The sequence below is a fragment of the Rhinichthys klamathensis genome, unplaced genomic scaffold, assembly GCF_029890125.1.
Source record: "Rhinichthys klamathensis goyatoka isolate OS25496 unplaced genomic scaffold, OSU_Roscu_1.1 h1tg000036l_1, whole genome shotgun sequence".
Taxonomy (NCBI): Eukaryota; Metazoa; Chordata; class Actinopteri; order Cypriniformes; family Leuciscidae; genus Rhinichthys; species Rhinichthys klamathensis.
In genome coordinates, this window is record NW_026606584.1 from 8,326,261 (window position 1) to 8,341,189 (window position 14,929).

Sequence of the window (14,929 nt, forward strand, 5' to 3'; positions counted from 1 at the left end):
TCCTCTGTTGAAATGGGTGTGCCTGATGGACAGCTTAGGGATTGGAAGGGGTGGCTGACATGGGGAGATGTAGAGGGTGAGATGGGTGTGTCAGCTGGTGAGATGGGTGTGTCAGCTGGTCCTGCAGGGCTAGAGAAAGAAATGAGAGATCAGTATATTGGCTACCATCTTAATGAGCACCAAATAAAAGGAAATAGCAATATATGAACAGCTAGTGTCAGCTAGTCTTGCAGGGCTAGAGAAAGAAATGAGATCAGTATAGGCTTCCATCTTCATGAGCACCAAATATAATTAAATAGCAAAATATGGACGCAGTATGTAACACCTTTCAAGCGTAAAGGTCTCCAGCAGTTGCCCACACCACCACCTCCTGATAGAGAGCATGTCCACCTGAAAGTAAAGTTATGCTTTAAATGTCTTCATAGCCTGATACAAATCCATGTTACAGTATTGTTTACTCATTGATGGGAACTATGGCAGTGTACATTTTTACAGATGTAGCCATCTCCTCCAGTGAGTACAGTACCTGCAGACAAAGTTAAGTGTATGGCCTATTGGTGCATGTTAACTGTAGCCTCCAGATTGGACTAAATTATTAAAAGCCTTATATTTCACACTACAAATCTGATTGAGATTTGAACAAACTCACCTCAATGAAATCATATGGCTTTTGGAGGGTAGAATACATTGCATACTGAAATGAACATACAAATGTGTTAGTTGTTCTGCAAACTAGTAATCAGTTATCACTTCTGAAAATATTGCATCTCACCATCAGCATAAACACCCCACAGCTGTTGCTCTGATGCTGGGGAGATGCTCCCTGTGATGGTAAAAGGGGTGTGTGATTTATTATCAATGATTCTTTTATATGATGCTGCCTACTTATATCTACACTCATTTTGTAGCTTTAATCATACAAAAAGTGTGACACCATTTAGCAGCAACTAGGGTCCATCTGCTTCACTTTATCAAATCATAATTAAAAATAATAATAATAATAATAAAAAAAGGCCTGCCTATGTACGCTACTCTACTAAATGCAGTGAATCGTGCTACAGCCACAAATTTTACCTCGTCAGCCAAGTAAAATGACTTCCATGGTCCATTGGACACAGCATGTGCCAGGTTACTGAAAAGTTTTGGAAGACGTGTTAGTTGCAATTCATGTCTTTCAAATGTAACATTGAACCCCGTTTAGGAATTGCTGAATCTCTACCATGACTTAATACCCACCTTGAGCTCTAAGAGCATAGTTTAAAAATGGAACTACACCTTCCCATGCTAAAAAGTGACCTGGGAGTAGCAGCAATTCCTAGTGGGGACTTGGAACATATGAACAGGAACAATAAATGCAGAACGAAACAAAAAGGAAGTATAGTCCAAAACAGAACTACCATACTTCCAAAAAACATAAAACATGATCATACTGTATCTAAGTTCTTGGGTTCTCAAAGCAGTATTTGGGAGGTCTAAATAAACTAATCCTAAAGTAAAGATGCAGATGAGGTTTCTAGTGAACCAATGAATAACCACTTTAAGGGTGTAAACATGGAAATTGCTTTGAATAGAAAAAATAGTTACTGCTGCAAGACCCAGAGTTAGATATGAACATAAGGAACCAGTAGTCAGCTTTCTATGAAAAACCTGAAGATTTCTAGGTAGCGGCCATCTCCAAAGCCACTGGGGTGTCTTGAATCAAAATATTGCATAATCCTCAGTCTTGGTTTGAGAACCTGTTAAGAATTTTATTTCATGGAATGGCAAGATAAGGGTTGGTTAAAGACCCAAATCTTACTTCAAACAAAATTACAGTTATAGTAAATATTAGGGCTGTGTATTGGCAAGAATCTGGCGATATGATACGTATTACGATACAATATATTGCAATATATTTCGATACTGTGCATAAGGCGATATATATATATTTGGATTTTTTTTAAAGTAGGACTATCATTTTAGAAAAAGTAATATTTAAAAAAAAGAAATGTGCATAAAAGTCAAACAAGTTTACTTTAAGTAAACAATTCGGTACACAAATCAAACTGCCAGTTTGGGATTGTGTTTCACAGGTTCTTAGTGAGCAAATTTCCATTGTTTGCATTTGCACCATATAACGGAAACCTTTGTTTTTAACCACACTGAGCGGGCGCATGTCTTTAGAAATGAAATAGACAACAGAGTGGGTTATTTTGGTTGCACGAGTTGAAGTCGTTGGTAATTTGTGCGTTTGAACTTGAGCAGGGGTGAGTTGTGAGTAGGGATGGGAATTGATAAGATTTTATCAATATCAATGCCACTGACGATTCTACTTATCGATCCGATTCTTTAACGATTCTCTTATTGATTCCTGATAGCACTGTGTGGAAAAAAGTAGTCATATGCTTTTTTGGGGAAAAAACCCAAGTGGTTTTATTTTTTTTAAAGCTTACACTTGAGTAAGAAAACTGTACTTTATGTAATTTATGTAATAAATGAAACCTTATTGTAAAGGGTTATCGATTAGTTATACTCCGATTCAGACGTTTTGTGAGTTCAGTGTTGGAAAGATCAGTTGTTTTAACCATTCATTAAAACAAATTGGTTCACGGGAGTCATTAGTTTGCGAATTGGACGTGTCATTATCGGACGTGTGCTCGTTTGTGTGATTATCCCGGCGGTTAGGACATCCCACAAGATTTGTGTCATCACAAAACATTTTATCACTGGATAGTTTTTTTTCCGTTTATTTAAAGTGTGGTTTATGTCAGCTGAATGTGCGGAACGCTTTTCAGAGAAAATAAGGCAACGTATTTCAGCACAATTCACACCCAGCGGGTAATCTCTGAATGCTCCACATGACACTTTAGTCTTCCGACCTAACCATCGTGTCGATTTATTTTGATTAATATGTGCGAGGAAGAGAGAGCAAGACAGCACTTAGTTTTGAGATGGTATACTTTCGCCTGGCTCCGCAGAGAGAGTGCCCGCGCGACCGGGCCTCCGTATGAGTACCGCATGAAATGTACCAACAAAGCATGAATGAGGATTCAATAATAACAGCACAGTATTTCAGATAGAAAAAAAGCCAAGTCAGAGTGGGTTTACTCACACACAATGTCCAGTGCCCAGGCTGCCAGGCAGGGAGAAGCACCACGTCTTTGGATGCAAAGTCACACTGAGGAAAATAAAAAGAGTTCAAAGAGGAACTTGAACATGAGGTTAAAGCTGAGGTACAAGTTCTGTTACATTACTACTCACAATCATTTTAGCAATTGGAGAAGCCTCATATGGAGGAAGCCAGGTGACTACCACATAGGCATCCACAGCCACGGTTGCAATGCCCTTTATTTGAAAACAGATGCATAACACTTTGTGTAGGCAACAAAAGTATACAGTCAGGAAACATGAATACACAGATTATGTTAAATGTAATAAATGTAACTTACATGTGCATTTGCAGCCTTGACGATAATGTTGAAACAACAATTTGCAATCTAAAAAAAAACTATGATTAATTAGTAAGACAATTAATAAGCTCACACCATAGGAAATACAGTTAAACACTTGGTTCAGATTTACCGTTGCTTCAACATCTCGTTCTAGGCCCAGAGTCCAAAAGTCAGACCTTGTGAGGATCGAGTTGTTGGCTTGAACAATTTCCTCCTTAGGGTCACCCTTAATATCCAGTACATAGTCCAGCTATGGGGAAATATACAGAACATTATGAATGCATGCATATTTAAAATGTCTAATTCACAAAAACTAATCTCAAACTTACTAATTCAATGAGTCTTGCGTTTGGTTCTCGTTTCCAATCAGCAACTGTAAAGTTGGGAGTAGTACGGTCAACAGCTGAGGAGAGCGACTGTAACCTTGAACCTAAATCAAAATAAAGAGATGAGACAAAAATGAGAGGAAATGTGTTATTGGATAAATATACACAATCACTAATACAATGCATACAATATAGAAGATTTCCTTACGTTTAGAGGGTGGTGAAAGATCTGGGTCTGAGCAAAACCCCATTTCTGCTGGCTGAGAGGAGGCGGCAACAACTGGATCTGGGCTAAGCTCTACTGGTTGAGAGTAGGCAGCAACAACTGGGTCGGGGCTAAGCCCTGTTGGCTGAGAGGCACAGAATTCTGCCTGACCATGCTCATTGAGACACAGCTGAATTTCAGGAGTCACAAGCTTCTTTAATTCCTCCTTGATCTTCTTGTTCTTCCGCTGATTGTAATTGTGAATAACATTACGCATCATGAAAACATGAGCAGATGGCGAGAGCATGTTCATGTAATAGTTGTTTTTTTTCATGGTTGAGAAGAGTTGTTCTGCAACCTGGCTGTTAATTCTCCCTGCCAGTTCAGGTACCATCTTTATCCTCCGGAGGATATCTTTCGGGTCTTTAGTGTTTCCCTCATGGAATGTGTCATAGAGACAATAGTGGTCTGCTGACCCAGTCAATGGATGTCCTCCCGGGTCCGGCACATTTTTCCTAGTGTTAAGCCATGGTAAATTAACCATACCACCATTGGATGCGTACTGCAAGTTTTCATGGCTGGGGTCCAACAACCTACCCTCATGAGGGCTGAAAGGTATCGTCTCAGGCTCTCTAAGGTTAGCATGCACTGCCAGACCTCTTGCAAAGTCATATATGCATATGTTGGGCATGTGTTTCCAAGATAACAATAAATCAGTAAAGTCCCTAGGACTTTCTGCCCTAATGTTAAATTTCAGCGAGACAACCTGTCCACAGGGGCACATAACAACAGCCCAGCCACCTGAGGAGAACAAGTGTTCAAGGAAGTCAAACTAAATTGCCACCAGTAAACCCAATGAGAAAAGATCCACATTGTTGGGACATTTTTTTTACTTACCAGATGCTCCCCAAACCTTTTGAAAGATTTTATCAAATTTGCTTCGGGTTTTCATTTCTTCTCTCAGCCTTAGAACTAATTCCATTTTGGAACCTTGGGAATCAATTCCGCACTCCCTGCAGAGCTTTCGGATGGCATGGACCTGTAATAGATTACCAAAATAAAGGTGTACACTGTAAACACAATTATACTAGCTATATTGATTCTATAGAATAAACAAAACAAAAAAAACACAAAGACCCGTTTACCTTCAAATTGGATACTTCATCCAATAGCCTGTCCTCTGTTACGTCAATCTCTGTCTGTTCTTTTGGGTGCCTTGTTGTGTGGACCTTTTCATGCTCTGTATTGAGCACCTTGTTGGATTTGCGGGTGTGAGGTCCAATCCACGGGGCCCAGTGGTGGTACGTAGGTTTAACGGCAAAAGGATTTTGTTTATCACCTGATAGAAAAATAGTCTGCATTGATGGCTAGAAATTAACTTTGTAATTCTTAAAGTGGAGTGAGAAAGACAGGGGAAAAAAGGTAACAAAGGAATTATATCTCTCTGGGAAACATTATAAACAAACAATATATTTAAAAAGTCACTTACTTGGAACAAAACCACGTGCAATCCTCTCTAAACATAGAGAGTCCCAGAACTCATCAATGTCCACCTCCCCATCAAATCCATCTGGTGGATCCTCTAGTTCACTGACTAAAATAAAATAAAAATATCAATATACTGTAGTTAGACCACCTGGAGGGGTTCACCATACAAATAAAACCTGTATTGTACCTGCCAAGCTGAAGACACAGCTCTTGTGGAGATCCATGACCACCACAGGAGGGTGATGTCCACAGCGGACACAGGAGAAGTTATAATCGTGGTCTGTCAGTGCTTCAAAATGTAGGTATCCATGTATTAGGCTATTTTTGTTTGGGTACTGCTGTCCCGACGTCAGCTCCCATGTCTCGATGGCTCGACCCAGAGCTGTGTGAGTCTGGAATAAAACAATAATAAATTAGAAAATGTAATTCCATGCAAGTGTGCAACTGGGAAAGTTCCAATTATGTATTTAATGGCCTAATGTCATGACTGTCAGCTAAGAAGCCTCATCCTGCACCTGAGTTCTAATTGCTTAATTAATGGCCTACTGTGCATAAAGATATGTAATATCAGAGTTACGCATTTAACATGCAGTATGGTCACATAATATTCATAAATCACATAAATTTCACGTATTGAATTTAACATTTGACCTGGAGGCAGTTCCGAAGATACAGGCAAAAATGGAGGGTTAGAATGACTTTGTCATTAAAGTTATGTAAGCCATCCTCCCATTCCTGGTATCGCACCATCATTCCACATCTACTGCATTTTTTCCCATAAGTTGTCACACCTGAAATGCATAAGTAGATCATTAGAGCATTTAGTGGTATATACAACTTGGAAAAGGAAGAATAACTGTCAATTTTAGTTCAAATGTGACACAGACCCTCGATGATTCCCTTGACAGTAATGATTTTTGCTGATTTGCTGATGATCAGGGGTTCACCGAGGGGAAGATCACCAGGACATTCAGGACAAACACACTCTTTGGGCATCAGATGTTTAGGCACGTCTGACTCACTTGTCAACCCATACACATTTGCAGGCAAGTCTGCAGGAAGCCTTTTCTTGTTGTGAATGTACCTAACAATTCTCCCCAAATCCTGATCTCGAGGGGGATACTGAAAATCGCTTGAGGTGACAGTTTCCACCTCGTCTTCAGAGCCCTGACTATCTTGAGTATCCTCGCTCTCATCTCCCGTGAAGAGCTCCTTTCTTGTCTGGAAAAAGTGCCATTTCGCAATGGCCTTGTGGACACAGGCCTGTTTGGCTTTAACACAATGGCAATGCCACGTGTTATTTGCTGTGTCAAACATGACCATCACTCTGCCAAACTTGTTATAGTAAGACAGATTTGCCTCATAAATGGAAACATATTTTCTTGAGGAAGAGCTTCCCACCTCAACATCAACACTGAAGGGGATCCCTTCAGTGTTTGCCGCCGTTTTTTTCAGAAGACATGCCCTCTTCCGCTCCTCGCTGAACCACCTGCTACTGACAATGTCCCTCAGAACATCCTCCCTTAGTTCTATCTGAGGGCTGAGGGGTGGTGGGCAGTATTGCAGGGACTGCAGATGGGCACAATCAAAGGATATAAACCCACTCCTATGCATCACCTCAGTGTTGCGCACACAGGCATCCAGCTCACAACGAATTTGATGGCTTGTCCCCCACGTCTGCTTCTGTACATGGATGGGTGCACTATTGCTGCTGAAGGACTTTACAACAGCAAATATTCCCCTTTCAATCTCTATTGGCTGACATGCCAGATGACGGTCGGCTGTAATGTCCTCCTTGACAGTTGAGTGGCGTCGTCTCATATGCTGCTTTAAATTTTTTTTATTTAGCACTAATTCACACTTTGTGCACTTAACCTTTCTGACCCTCGAACGTAGGCCAACTGTTTTTTTTGGTTGATGGTCTACCATGGCCTCCACAGGGTGAAGCCGGGCTTCTACCATGGCCTCCATAGAGTTCAGTGGGCCTTCTGCTGGCTGAGGGTGTGGTTGGCCTTCTGCTGGCTGAAGGTGGGGTTGGCTTTCTGCTGGCTGAGGATGGGGTTGGCCTTCTGCTGGCTGAGGATGGGGTTGGCCTTCTGCTGGCTGAGGGTGGGGTTGGCCTTCTGCTGGCTGAGGGTGGGGTTGGCCTTCTGCTGGCTGAGGGTGGGGTTGGCCTTCTGCTGGCTGAGGGTGGGGTTGGCTTTCTGCTGGCTGAGGATGGGGTTGGCTTTCTGCTGGCTGAGGGTGGGGTTGGCCTTCTGCTGGCTGAGGGTGGGGTTGGCTTTCTGCTGGCTGAGGGTGGGGTTGGCCTTCTGCTGGCTGACGGTGGCATGTGCTGAGGTGTCTAAGCAGTTTTTTTTTTCTTTGAAAAATTTGAATACAAGCACAGCAGTGGTAGTGGGACTCCTTTCTGCAGCCCCATTTGCAGGTATACATCACAAACTCTGAAAGGTAAAAAACAAAGCAGGCTTTAATAACTGGTCCAAACACAAGTGCCTTCTTGACCACGGTTAGTGTCCTCACCTTCTTCATATCAAAACAAAGGTTATTAATTTAAACCAATGAATCAGCCAATGAATCAGTAAACATACCTCCATGCTGTACCACTGTTTTCATATGGGACTGTAAATGTGTTTCCACTTTTGAGTAGTCACCCTTATAAAGTGGGCAAAAGGGGCAGTGGAGAAATTGGCATCCTTGCTCAGAACACCTTGTGGGCTGGGGCTTCTGACTGCTCTGCAGAATTGACAGATGTAGCTATAGATAAGAGATATAGATGGAGAACATTAACCAAGCTCAACTTACTTTTCTCCCCCTCCTAGCACTAGCTACTACCTGATTGAATCCAAGAAATCTTCAGGTGAGAAACTTAAAACTCTGTTAAAAAACTATGTGAAAACGAAGTTAGTAAACAATGTGCGTTTATTAAATATGTACCTGTAGAATAATGTTACTTACCATCACCAAAATGCTCCCAAAACAAAGCGTGCCCACCAATGTTATCCGTCACCAAAAAGAAGCAGCGTGGCCGCTACATCATGCCTCTTAGCTAACACGTTAACAATATTAAATTCAAACCTGATAATACATTTCATATATTGAAATAAATTTGATAAAATACAGTAATTTCACTTAAATGGCAATGAAAATTATTAATTGCCATTTAAGTGAAATTACTGAACTTGTATACAAGCTTGATAAAAATTATAATTCTATTAGAAAATTTAAATAGCACTTAGCTTTTGCATCTGAATATATTCTGTTACTAAAACCAATACCCACATAAAATATATTCTAGAATCCAGTAACAACACACACCCTTTGAAGTTGAGATGAAAAACTATGAATTTTAAATGAATTTATTATCAGGGTTGAATTGGATTAGCATTTATCCTGGATTACAAATGTGAAAAATACCTGCGTGGAAATCTTTTAGGTCCAAGCAACTCTATATTCAGAAAAAAAAAAAATTTTACACAAATTTGCGCATCTGAATAAGCATTGGTTTTGCATCACTTTTACAGTTAAACAAACTGAAAGCAGTTATTTTAACAACATAACGCACTATTCGAATTTTGGGATTGATTTATTAAGGTCTTTACTCAAAATATAAAACTTTGTTGTCTCAACAACATTACTATTACCACTAAGTTTATTCTTCCCATTGTATAACATCAATGGTGTTTTGCCAGGTGAGATTGAGTGTGTTTAAAGGCTTTTTGTGTACAGTTTGACCACCGTTTCTATGCTATATCTGTAAAAGACTATTTTAGACAAAGATAACGTTACCTACCACCAAAACGAGGCAACGCGCCCACCAAAGTTATCTGTGTCACCATAACGAAGCAGCGTAGGTGGCCGCTACTTCATGCCTCTTAGTATCTATAGACATGCTTAGTATCTAGCTAACACGTTAACATCCAACTTAACAATGTAACGTTACTGTGCTAATGTTAACTTAGTCTTCGCTGCAAACTCTAGCTTCTAGCTACAAACAGTATACGTTGCGTGAGCTGCGGAGTTGTGTGTGTGTGTATGCGGCTATTCTCTGGCAGTTTCCAGTAAAAGCTATTGAGTTATTTCAACCACCGGTTTCAGTGCCTTATTCGAACCCTCAAGATATTACAATTAGCTATGGCTAAGACGAGATAGCATGACATTAGCGGCTACCGAACCATTGCCGTGATTATTAATATCGGATTCGGATACCATATAAGATTAAGACGACACGACAGCTATATCAGTGACATAAATGAGAATACTTCCCAGTCAATGTTGTAGAAATAAACAATAGCCTACTTACAGACATAATCTCTCATCGAATGACCGCTTGACTACTACTTCTCCCGGGAAAATTACCACGAGGTAAAATTGCCCATACAGAAAGGGAAATGACATCATACCCAGTGTGCCTTGCGAAACTCTTCGTGATTGGACGATGAAACGCTGTCAGGAACGCCCGATGGGCTTTCTTGTGTCATTAGGGGAACGCCCAAGCCGCAGCTGGACCCTCCTCGAACTAGCAGTGCTTATTCGAACCCACGAAGACAAACACGCCTCTAAGGAGGAACGGATGAGGAAGCATCTTGGGATGACAAAACCCCCTAATGCCTACCCAAAGTCACGAGCACTCTCCAACCGAGTATCAGCCTGTTCATGTGATGTGCCCAGTTCTGATGGCTCGGAAACTAGTCTTCTAAAGAAGCAAGTCGCAGAAATCCAAGCCCAAGTCATTGCCTTAAAGCAGTCTCCTGATCGGGGAAATCCCAAGAGTCACTCCGAAAATGCAGAATTGACCGCTCTGAAGAAGATGGTGGGAGAATTGTGTACTCAAGTAGCAGCAGTAAAAGTGTCGGTTACTCAGGGACTGAAACGGAACAATGCAGAAGAACCAGAAGTTGCGAGGCTGCAGCGTCAAATCGCAGAGCTACAAGAGCAAAGTGCCACTCGTAAGATGCCTCAAACTCCTAACAGTCGGAGACCGCTTGACACGGAAACGGATAGAGGTCCCAGGATGGGCCAGCTGAGAGTTAACAGACCACGACCCTGGTACTGTTTCCGGTGCGGAGAAGATGGGCACCTAGCTATCAACTGCGAAAACGCTCCAAATCCTGCCAAAGTCGAAGAGAAGCGACTTGAATTAAGAGAGCGACAAAGCCAATGGGACTCTCTGCATGGGAGGCCAGCCCAGCCTTTAAACTGAAGGAGGTCTCTGTAGCGGGGCATATGGAGACCAGATGTTCAGACTGTCGCCCTGAATGTTACAAATTGATAGATACGAGCAGCCGTGAAGCACCACCATTGAAACGCTTGCCAAAGGGACTAGTGGGAATAAAATGCACAGCTAAGGTCACCATTGAAGGAAGAGAAGTAGATTGCCTGTTGGACACAGGGTCACAGGTGACCACGATTCCACAGTCGATTTATGAAGCCAATTTGCCAGACTACCCCCTGAAGCCGTTGGAAGACTTGCTGGAGGTAGAAGGAGCTAATGGACAGTCTGTGCCATATCTGGGGTACATTGAGCTAACACTGAAATTTCCCAAAGTGCTCACTGGTACTGAAGTTGAGGTTCCCACTCTGGCTCTGGTGGTTCCAGATTTAACCAGCCTTTCCCAGATTCTAGTTGGAACCAATTCCCTAGATGTGCTTTACAGCAAATGTGCTAAAGAGAATGCAGCTAGCTTTCAGTCAAGTTTCCATGGTTACCAAGCCGTACTCAAAGTTCTAGAAGCTAGATGGAGACAAGCCAGTAGTAAGACTCTGGGTTATGTGAAGTTGAAAGGAAATTCCCCTGAAGTTGTGCCTGCAGGAAGCACAGTAGTCTTGGATGGTTTTGTTCACCTATATGGTCCCCACACAGAGAAGTGGGTGACTCTTGAGCCTCCATCTATTCCTTTACCAAGTGGTCTACAGATTGCAAACTGTTTGCATACCTTACCTCGAAAACGACTCTCCAAATTGTCAGTTCTGCTGAGAAATGGAACGCGAACCGACATAAAAGTCCCTCCTAAAGTTGTGCTGGCAGAGGTTCATGCAGTTCAGAAGATCATAGACCAGCAGCACCAGAGTTCAGAATTCACAGCTGAGGAACCGTCGCCCAACTGTGCTAACCTTACCTTTGAATTTGGTGATTCTCCCTTGCCTACGAGCTGGAAAGAGAGGATCTCGAAGTTGTTGAACTCCATGCCTGAAGTCTTCTCTCTGCACGACCTTGATTATGGCAGCACTGAAAAAGTAAAACATCAGATAAAGTTGAATGACAACACCCCGTTCAAGCACAGAGCTCGACCCATACATCCTCAAGATGTTGACGCCGTGAGAAAGCACCTTCAAGAACTGTTAGAGGCTGGGGTGATCCGCGAGTCTGAGTCTCCATTTGCGTCACCCATAGTGGTAGTCCGCAAGAAGGATGGTACAGTAAGGCTATGTATTGACTTTCGAAAACTTAACTCACAGACGATTAAGGATGCATACGCCTTACCAAACCTAGAGGAGGTCTTTTCAACACTTACCGGCTCAAATTGGTTCTCTGTGCTCGACTTGAAATCCGGGTTCTATCAAATCGGAATGGAAGAGACTGATAAGTGTAAAACCGCCTTTGTCTGCCCACTGGGATTCTGGGAATTCAACCGGATGCCGCAGGGAATTACCAACACACCAAGCACGTTTCAGAGGTTGATGGAACGGTGCATGGGAGACCTGAACAGGAAGCAAGTGCTGGTTTTCATCGACGACCTCATAGTCTTTTCAAAAACTCTGGAAGAACATGAGTCCCGGTTGTTGCAAGTTCTAAACCGACTGAAAGAGTATGGTCTGAAATTGTCACCCGAGAAGTGTCGATTCTTCCAGACGTCAGTAAAGTATCTAGGTCACATAGTCTCACGAAATGGAGTAGAAACGGATCCGGCAAAAGTCGAAGCCTTGAAGACATGGCCGAAGCCAACGAACCTGAAAGAGTTGAGGTCCTTTCTAGGTTTCGCTGGATATTATCGGAGGTTTGTGCGAGAGTACTCCAAGATCGTTAAGCCCCTCACCGACCTTACAGCGGGATATCCTCCACTCAGGAAGAGCGGTATTAAGAAACCGAAGGAGGGAAGCTACTTCAATCCCAAGGAAGGATTCGGTGAACGATGGACTCCAGATTGTCAGAGTGCTTTTGACTCCATAATCGACAAACTCACGTCTGCACCTGTGTTGGGCTTTGCTAACCCCAAGCTTCCCTACGTGCTTCATACCGATGCCAGTACCACCGGGCTCGGTGCAGCTTTATATCAGGAGCAGGAAGGGCAGATGCGGGTCATAGCTTATGCCAGTAGAGGGTTGACCAAGGGTGAAAGCAGGTATCCTGCTCACAAGCTAGAGTTTCTGGCACTAAAATGGGCTGTCACCTCCAAATTTAGCGACTACCTGTATGGTGTAGAGTTCACTGTGGTAACGGATAGCAACCCCTTGACGTATATCCTAACCTCAGCAAAGCTTGATGCCACCAGTTACCGCTGGCTGTCCAGCTTGTCAACCTACAGCTTTAAGTTGCAGTACAGAGCAGGTAATCAAAACCAGGATGCTGATGGTTTATCCCGACGATGTCATGGTGAACTTCTGGATGACCTGATTTCTCAAAAGGAGAGAGAAAGGATAAGGCAGTTCACATTGAATCATCTCATGAAGCCAGAAGTTGAGTCATCTGTTTTCATGGCAGACACAATAAAAGCTATCTGTGAAAGGCATCAGGTGATCGGATCATCTAAAAGTCCCAGTTCCTCTCACTCTTCTCTTGCCTTGGTTGAAACCATTGCTCAACATGAGGACGCTCTGCCAAACGAATTCCAGTATGAAGAGGAACATGGTCTTCCAGATCTTCCTCATCTCTCAGAAACATCCTTGGCAGAACTACAGAGAAAAGATCCGGAAATGAGGATTATTATTAGAGGATTGGAGAGTGGAGTGAAACCTCGCAATCTGAGAGATCACCCCCCTACCATGAGTTTGTGGTTAAAAGAGTGGAACCGTCTCGAGCTGAGAAGTGAAGTGCTGTATAGGAGGAGACAGGAATGTGGAGCCTCTTATCAGTTGGCATTGCCCATTACATTGAGAGACATGGTGTTACGGAGCCTCCACGATGACATGGGTCACCTGGGTATTGACAGGACCCTGGATCTCGTCAGGTCGAGGTTCTTCTGGCCGAGAATGTCGCAGGCAGTGGAGCAAAGGATAAAAACTTGTGAGCGTTGTGTCCGCAGAAAAACACCTCCAGAAAGAGCAGTTCCTTTGGTGAACATCCAAACTAGCAGGCCCTTAGAGCTGGTGTGCATAGATTTTCTGTCCTTGGAGCCAGACCAGAGCAACACCAAAAACATTCTAGTTATCACGGACCACTTCACTAAGTATGCCGTTGCAATACCAACGCGAAACCAAACTGCCCAAACCGTTGCAAAAAGCTTGTGGGATAATTTCTTGGTACACTATGGGTTTCCGGAGAAACTGCATAGTGACCAAGGGGCAGACTTTGAGTCCCACACAATAAAGGAGTTGTGCAAGGTTGCAGGAATTCACAAGGTGAGAACTACCCCATACCACCCGAGGGGCAATCCTGTGGAACGATTTAATCGTACCCTTCTTCAGATGCTGGGGACACTGGAAAATGAAAAGAAGTCTCGGTGGAAGGAGTTCGTAAAGCCTTTAGTGCATGCCTATAAATTGTACCCGCAATGACACCACTGGGTATACTCCTTATGAACTCATGTTCGGACGACAACCCCGCTTACCTGTCGATCTGGCTTTTGGATTGCCAGCAGATACTCCCGTCAAGTCTCACTCTCAATATGTGAGAGATCTCAAGAGTCGGTTGAGAGAGAGTTACGAGATGGCTACCAAAAATGCAGGGAAAGTAGCTGAACGTAACAAAAGGAGATTTGATAAGCGTGTGGTTGCTTCAACATTGGAGGAGGGTGACAGAGTTCTTGTAAGGAATGTGCGATTGAGAGGGAAGCATAAGCTGGCTGACAAATGGGAACGCGATGTTCATGTGGTTGTCAGGAAGATTCGAGATCTACCAGTATATACTGTCCAACCAGAAAGGAAAGATGGTCCTCTCCGGACGTTGCATCGAGATTTACTGCTGCCCTGTGGGTTTTTGCAGCCAAGCAATTCCGAAGAACGACCAAAGCAGAAAGTTTGAAGGCCCAGAACCAGAGCTTGTCCTGATGAAGGGACAAAGGAGTCCGAGTCTGCTTCTGAATGCTCAGAGTCTGAGGATGAGCGAATTCCCTGTTATGTACCTGGAAGAACATTGGGCTCTGAAACTCAAATTATTACGGGCATTGAACATTTACCTTGTGTTCGAGAAGTTGCATCTGACTTGCCTGTCCCTGATCCGGATAGGGAGAACTTATCGGCTCAAGATTCTGTGGAGAGTAACTCTGGAGAGCCTGCAAGACAATACTTACCTGAATGGAAACCTGTGGAGGAAAAATCGG

At 43.0% G+C, this 14,929-nt stretch overlaps 1 protein-coding gene across 1 annotated transcript; it reads right to left on the reverse strand.

Annotated features, from left to right (window-relative positions):
- Nucleotides 1–221: 221 nt before the first annotated feature.
- Nucleotides 222–7,271, reverse strand: LOC130081123 (uncharacterized). Its single transcript, XM_056246094.1, has 16 exons — nucleotides 6,338–7,271; nucleotides 6,102–6,241; nucleotides 5,638–5,842; nucleotides 5,452–5,556; nucleotides 5,108–5,301; nucleotides 4,860–5,001; nucleotides 3,966–4,763; nucleotides 3,761–3,861; nucleotides 3,562–3,681; nucleotides 3,429–3,476; nucleotides 3,241–3,324; nucleotides 3,092–3,157; nucleotides 1,075–1,132; nucleotides 773–823; nucleotides 650–694; nucleotides 222–390 (listed from the first exon to the last, which is right to left on the reverse strand). Exons 1-13 carry the CDS (start codon nucleotides 7,269–7,271, stop codon nucleotides 1,130–1,132), a joined length of 2,940 nt encoding a protein of 979 aa, XP_056102069.1. The 3' UTR covers nucleotides 222–390; nucleotides 650–694; nucleotides 773–823; nucleotides 1,075–1,129.
- Between the last annotated feature and the right edge of the window lie 7,658 nt (nucleotides 7,272–14,929).

Coding starts and splice junctions, on each gene's coding strand:
- LOC130081123 (XM_056246094.1), bottom strand. CDS start 7,271: ATGAGACGACGCCACTCAACTGTCAAGGAGGACATTACAGCCGACCGT. Junction 5,843..6,101: donor ATCTTCGGAACTGCCTCCAG/GTCAAATGTTAA, acceptor GTTTTATTCCAG/ACTCACACAGCTCTGGGTCG. Junction 3,862..3,965: donor TCTTTCACCACCCTCTAAAC/GTAAGGAAATCT, acceptor ATTTTGATTTAG/GTTCAAGGTTACAGTCGCTC.